Genomic DNA, 7,725 nt, shown 5'->3' with positions numbered 1-7,725 from the left:
TTAGTGTGCAGTTGCTTCTGTGAGTGGCCTTGCCTCACTGTGTCGTCTAGGTCGCTCTGATACGTAACGGGATGGGGTTAATGCTATAACATGCTTCATTCTTTTACGTGAACTGCCATGATAATTTATGCTTTGATAAACTCTTTTGAGATACTTGTTGGGCCTGCGTGCCAAAACGTTTATGATTTATGTTTATGATTTTCCGCTGCTATGTTAAAGATATTTGTGAAGGTTAAATTATCATTTAACTATTTTTGGATTACGTTTCCATGTGATATCCCGTTTATGGTTTTTACTCTGATAATTGTTTATGAAATTTGTATATTGGGAAAACGGGGTGTTACAAATCTCATCTAAAATTTGTCTACTCTGAACGAAAGTTGACTGTTCTTCTGCAACAACAAAACCCATAACTTGTCGCAACCTACGTGCAAGAACCTTTGCCAAAACTTTATAAATACTACCCACCAGCGAAATGGGGCGAAAGTCATTCAATTTCTGAGGGCTGTCAATTTTAGGAATAAGAGCAATAAAAGTTGAGTTAATACCTCTTGATAATTCCCCATTGCGGTGAAATTCCCCCATAAACCGAAAAATATCCTGCTTCATGTCACTCCAAAAGTCCTTAAAGAAACCAAAGTTTACCCCGTCCGGACCTGGACTTTTTAACTGTCACAATCCCACATCGCCGCCTTCACCTCTTCTTCTGAGAAAGGCCTGGTGAGGCCCCTACCCTCCGAATAACTCAACGTCTTAAACGTAAGGTTGTGCAGGGCTATGCTAGGCATCCCACCCTTCTTGAAATGATTTGCAAAGTGTGAGAAAATAGCTTGGCGAACAGGGTGAACTCCCTCCACCACCGCCCCATCAACAACAATGGATTGCAATTGATTGCGACGCCGCCGACCCAAAAGAACAGAATGAAAATATTTTGAGTTCGCATCCCCTTCTCGAAGCCATTGAAGCTGAGATTGTTGCCAGGCTATGCTTGTATTTGCATGAGCCAAAGAGTGAATGTCAGAGGACACGACATGCAATTCTTCAATTTCAGTGGCCGACAGAGTCTCCTGCTCCCCTTTTTCATCCAACGCTGCTTGCTTATCGTTTAAAGATCTAATTCACCCTGGCAAATTTGAAGTGTGAGTAACGTGCCACTCTTTTAGCACTTTTTTTTTTTATCAATTTTAATTTTTCATGAAGAACAAACCCCCCGCAGCCGTCAACTTGTAACGACTTCCACTTATCAGACACAAATTGTTTGTAACCCGGAACATCTTGCCAACACTTTAACCTACGATTAGGCCAGGGTCCCCAATTCTCCTCATCCACCGACAAGAGAAGAGGACAATGATCAGAGATACCCCTCAGCAACGCTGTTTGAACGCAATTAGGCCAATGAAAACACCACTCCTCAGACAACAAAAATCTGTCGATGCGACTCATAGAACTGCCATCACCTTTAAACCAAGTAAAACTCCATCCAAGGAGTGGTAAATCAAGAAACACATTATCTTCAACAAAAGAATTAAATGCCACGTGATCGTTTGACGCATTTTCTCCCCTAACGGAGAGTCTTTCGTCTGTGCTCCGAACAACATTAAAATCACCACAAACACACACTCGTTTACCCCTTAACAACATCAATTGTGCAGATAAAGATGCCCACAATGCCTCTTTTTCCCGAAGACCGCACGGAGCATACACATAGAACAAATAAAATTCTTCATTCGACATAATAAATTTTCCATGAATCAGTAAAAAAATGTTGTCTGCAGAATTAAAACACCTCCTTGTTATCCCACAAAATCAAAAGACCCCCCGACGCTCCCTCAGATGGTCGAAAGGAAAAATTAAAAGAGGAATTACCCCATAAAGACGCCACTAAAGAAGAGTCAACAACAAACAATTTTGTTTCTTGAAGACACACAAGCCACGACAATTTTTCCCCTACCATCAACCGCACTTCTCTACGCTTTTCTACACCTCCCAAACCCCTAGTATTCCAAGATATCAGCTTCATCACCCTCACCCACCTGCCTCACACACCACCAGAAACACCTACGCACACCCACTCGTAACCGATACACCCACACCCTCCTTCCCCACTACCGCACCTGACTTCACACCCTTATCTTCTCCAAGTAACACCGCAAACCTATTCTGAGTCACATCCGAAAAATCGAGACCAATATCTTTTCCTATACCCCTAACATCTGCATCCGTCACAGACTGGTTCCCACGCATCACCACCCAATGTTGCCAATCAGTATTGACAGAAGAAGAGGTAGTAGTTCCATCTTCCAACATTTGAGGAACCCCCTCCATCGCTGGTTGTAAACAAAGCTCACGTTGACGTTTACGTTCCTATTTCCTAATAATTTTCAGCACCTCTGAACGATCACTCCTTGACATTCGAGCCACCTTTTTAAGACAGTGAACAGAATGATTTAGCAATCCTCCTACTTTCTTTCGGCACAGACCTTCATCCATCTCTACTGGCCTATCAGCTTGTAACCTCGTAGACCTCCCATTCTTGTGGGACTGCAGCCACTCCATACTCCAAGGACCCGAAGAAGAAGTTGAATGCGTACCTCCAGGAGGACAAGACGACTGACGAATACTTCGTTTCTTGAGATTCGAGCGAACTCCATCCTCCAAAGCCTCAACTGACTCATTCAGGCAAATCACAGTCATCCTTTCTTGTTGACCCCCACATCCAGAAGCTGCAGAAAGAGCCAAACCTAAACCAGCACCCTCAACCTCACGTTCTGAAGAGACATGTTCCACCTTCGCATCACCTAAAGGGTTGGGCACCGTGTTATTCTCATCCTCTATCAAGTCATTAACAATATTATCAACCAAGATATCCACATATTCATTAAAACCTCTGCATTTTAACCCTGCTGTTGTATATAATAGTTGAATTGAATCAAGATTTAACCTTAGAATAGAAGATAAAACCAAAAAAAAAAAAAAACTAATTGAATTCATATATATTGTCAATGTAAAGATTTTGTACACTGTCAAACGATCATAATTTTTAAATCATTAAAAATGACAATTGGTTGCAATTTGTTGACATAAATGAAAATTGGTTGTAATCTGTTGACTGTATACATTTTTTACACTAACAATGCATCAAAATTTAACAGAAAAATCATATAAATAAATACAAAAGACAAGACAGGGGGAAGCAATTGTCACGTAACTCACTTCCATCAAGGAGTTTTTTCTTTGTTTTGAAAGAACCTCACTTCCATTGTATCCATTTCTTCTCACATTGCTTAGAAATATGGGTGTGTAGTGTTTATAAAGCATTGGAAGCCCTCACCTTACAACTCACTACACATTAATGTGAACATTGACTAATTTATAAAGTGTTGAAAAAAAAATTAATGGGAACATGTGAACATTGACTACTTTATAAAGCATTGAAAAAAATTAATGTGAACATTGACGACTTTATAACGTATTGAAGAAAATTAATGTGACCATTGGAGTTAATAGATAGAGTTTAATGGTGGTGAAGTTGACGATTCAAAATAACTTTGCTTACACGACCATTAAAAACATTTAGAATTGTCACATCAAATAATGTTTTTAATTTATGTGGCAATTATGAATATTTTGATTAATCGTGTGTGCAAAGTTCTTTTAGACTGTCAACCCACTACCATTAAACTCTATTAACTAACTATGTAAAGTATTTTGACAACTTAAACTTTAAAATTAATAAATTAAGTTTTTTTTTTTTCAACTGTTAAGGTATAATAAAAAAAATTTCATAAAAAAGGTCTAAAATATTTATTGTTAAAATATGTATAAAATATTTATTGATAATCATTTAATACATTCAAATTTTTGTTTTTATTTATCATTATTAACTATTAATTTGGTGTGAACACAAAAGATTATTTTTGTAAAGTCATTAATAAATTATTAAATATTATTTGAAAGTTTTTCCGGACATTTTTTCTCCTCTTAACGAGAATATGTAAGGTATCCGGAGTTTGGGTCCTAGCCATGGCATATATTATGCAATTTTCATACCAACCAAGTTAAATGCATGGAGACTCTTAATGATATTTATTAATTTAATATTATATTTATTTGTGTTTTAATCATTGGATACCATTAGATTCTCAATTTTCTCATGCCATTCCACATGAGCATATTTATGTTTTAGACTATACAAAGATTTATCGCTAATATTAGGGACGGGTTAGGTGGTGTCGGAGGCGGGTGGTTTCAGGAGGGTGTGTCTCGTTTGGTGGAAGATGGGGATGATACCCTTTTTTGACATGATCCGTGGTTAGGTGGTGTGCTGTTTCGTGTGCGCTTTAGGCGCCTTTTTGATCTTGCGGTTGATAAATCTTGCATGGTTGCTTACATGTTTTCTGTTGGGTGGGAGGTTGGGGGAGCGGGTTGGAGGTGGAGAAGGGGGTTGTGGGTGTGGGAGGAGGAGATGCTAGGAGAGTGTATTATTTTACTTGGTAATGTTTCTTTGCAGTGTAATGTTAAAGACACTTGGAGATGACATCTGGATCCTATTGCAGGTTATACAGTTAGTAGCGCTTATCATTTGCTGACTTCTTCGGACACTCCTCAGGTGGAAGGTGCAGATGCCCTAGTTTGGCATAAACATGTTCCACTTAAGGTCTCAATTTTCGTTTGGAGGTTGGTAAAGAATAGGTTGCCTACAAGGTCAAATCTGATGCGTCGCGATGTTCTCTTGGATTCGGATGCGAGTTGTTTGTTAGGATGCGGCCACGTCGAGACATCTCAACATTTATTTATTTCTTGTGGTTTTTATGGCACTTTGTGGTTTAAGGTGCGGTCTTGTCTTGGTGTCTCAGGTCCAGACCCCATTACTGTTTCAGATCATCTCTTTCAGTTCTCTCATTAAGCAGAAGGAATTCGAGCAAGGTGCTCCCTTCTGCAGCTTGTTTGGTTGCTTAGTGTATGGATCATTTGGAATGACCGGAATCAGTTGGTGGATAGAGTTAAGCGGTATGTGGCTTAAAGCTAATAATGTTGTTTTTGTTTTTGGTTTCCATTTGTGGTGGTCGAGTCCTTTGGACTGTTTAGGACTTGCCTGATTATTGTTTGACTTTGTATATTTGTAAATACTTTGGGCTTTCTTGGTACATCTTGTACTTGGAAGTGTCCGTGATTTGTTAATATAAATTCCATTTTTGATTGTTAAAAAAAATAAAAAATTCAAGTAAATTTGTGAACATGACCATAAATTAGATGAAGAAATTGGAATATACGCCTTAGATGCGGCTTTGTGGAAACCGAGGTACAAGAATATACATATAAATTTAGTCCCTTATTTGGTTATATATGTTTTTTTTAAGGATTGTTAAATATTTTGTCTGCTGCAATTTTAAATAGCGGCTACAACATAGTGAAATTTGAACAAATCACCATTCTTTTAAGATTCACTATTTAATAACAAATGTTCCAACAATATGAATCTACTTGATAACTTAATTTATATACAATGATAGGTTTAAAGTCTAAAATGGCACAAGGAGGAGACACAATATGGTGGAGAAGGTAATAATGAACAAAAATCATAGCCAAAAGTTGATGAAGATGATGACGGTATGATCTGAACTCATGCTACTGATCCTGATGGTGATTGTGTTATATTTCAAGCTCCTGGTTATAGAAAAACCTTTCTCATTTCTATTCTTCCAAGTTAATTGCAGTTATTTCCTGGGAAAAGCCTTTAGCCCTTGCACCAAAATCCATACTCTACGTACACATGGCGAAAAGAGTTCAAAAAATGGAAGGTTCCTGCTCTAGTGTATCTTTTCCACAGTCGTCGAACCAGTAGAGGTTGGACGAAATCAAAGCCAGTGGTAATTGTTAGAGTTTCAAAAGCTTCTAGTGATGTTAAATATGTTTTGGATTGTGTTAGCAAGATACAAAAATGGTATTCACACCCTAGTGCTCTTTTCATGGGCTATACTTCATTTTTTAGCATTAATGTGATCAAAAGATACAATATTTTCACATAGAAAGTACATGACTCAAACATTCAAGGAAACCCATGGAAACTAATAGTTGATGATGGAAACAATTCTAGAAGCATTAAATCATGCTTCAGGAAATGTTTAGTGGAACTTCCAATATAATTAGTAATATTACTTTCTAGCACACTGTTTCGAAGCAATTTTTATAAATATTACAGCACACTTTATTTAGTTAGGCTAAACAATGTGTATTGAATTTTTCACAAAAATTGTTTTGAAACATTGTGCCAGAAAGTAAGATTATCAATTATTTTGGAAGTACCACAAAACATTTCCTGAACCTCGTAAGGATTGTATCCATCAACAACTATCAAGATTCCAGGGTTTCCCTCAACTTTTTAGCCATGTACTTTCTATGTGAAAATTTGTATATTTTGACCTCATTAATGCTAAAAATGAAGTATAGCCCGTGAAAATAAAAGTAGGGTGTGAATGACGTTTTTGTATCTTTTGCTTAGACTATCCGAAACATTTTGAAATCACTAGATGGTATTTATGTCTCAGATTAAGATAGAGGGATGGACTTGATTAAAGTTTTCAATCTCAAAGATCATTTTGAAATATTGATAATATGGGGTACTAGATTGTTAGAACCCTATAATTTTAAGGGTTAACTTCGGAATTTACTCTACATTAAACTATACCTTGTCTATTGCAAATACTTTTCTTGGTGGTAAATGAGGGCAACTGTCTTTTTCTTTTATCTGTGGTTTACAGAATGTTGTGTGACTTTGCAAACCACTTGCTTAATAAAGATTTCAAATCTCTTACTACTTGCACACCAACCTATTGATTGTATTTTCCATAGTTTTTCTTGAAATGAAAAGAACAAACTATTGATGCTTTTGTATAATATATTTCATATAATAATAAAATCTTTATGGATTTTAAATTTTGTTAATGAAAATAAAATAATTGTTGTGTAATATTGTACGGGTCGACTTATTTATAAGTTAATTTTTGAGATTTTCAACATTGCAAATATGCTAATCCTCTTTTATTTTTTGAAATAAAATACGACCTTTTATAAGTACAAGTGAAAAAAATAAGATTTTTTTTAAGGGGGACCTATAAATAAAGTCATATATTTTTGACTAAAAAAGAAATAAAACAGATTTATAAAGGCACACTTTTTTTTTTTTTGGTCTAGATAAAGGCACACTTTATATATGGAGAAATGATAACTCATATATTCAAGTTCAGAGAGACCACTAACCCACCCAATTGCAGATTTACAATTGACGATATACGATGGAATTTACGGGTAACATGCCAATTGTGAATTTTCAACTATAATAAAAAGGAAGCTATGTTAATTATATCATATGGAACAAGCATTTTGATGTTTTTTGAATGGTCAAATGTTAGTAATTTATTGTATATTAGCATTCTCTCTTTTACCTATCTAACATATAAGTCAAATCAATTGATCTACGTAACCTCCATACGTGTAATAATGTTAGATGATGAAAATTTTCCATAATAATATAATTTAAACAATCACCTTTTTAAAAAGAAAAAAAACTTTGAACAATCACAGTGAATATATCTCAGTTGGTGTGAAATTCTGACCTATATTTATGTTAAGGTGAAATTCTAACCATCGAATTATTTGACAAAAAAATTAATATACATTTTAGCGGAAAATAATATATACTCACTGCGATTATTTAAAGTTTTT

General features: G+C 35.8%; 1 protein-coding gene across 1 annotated transcript; it reads right to left on the bottom strand.

Moving 5' to 3' along the window:
* Window positions 1–665: 665 nt before the first annotated feature.
* LOC112418423 (uncharacterized) lies at window positions 666–2,325 on the bottom strand. The gene is made up of 3 exons (XM_024774771.1): window positions 2,115–2,325; window positions 1,208–1,721; window positions 666–1,113 (listed from the first exon to the last, which is right to left on the bottom strand). The coding sequence occupies exons 1-3, from the start codon at window positions 2,323–2,325 to the stop codon at window positions 666–668; spliced, it is 1,173 nt and encodes a 390-aa protein (XP_024630539.1).
* Between the last annotated feature and the right edge of the window lie 5,400 nt (window positions 2,326–7,725).

This window comes from Medicago truncatula, chromosome 4 (assembly GCF_003473485.1).
Source record: "Medicago truncatula cultivar Jemalong A17 chromosome 4, MtrunA17r5.0-ANR, whole genome shotgun sequence".
NCBI classification, from domain to species: Eukaryota; Viridiplantae; Streptophyta; class Magnoliopsida; order Fabales; family Fabaceae; genus Medicago; species Medicago truncatula.
Note: the sequence above shows the minus strand (reverse complement) of the source record. Positions and strands in the feature narration are given on the sequence as shown.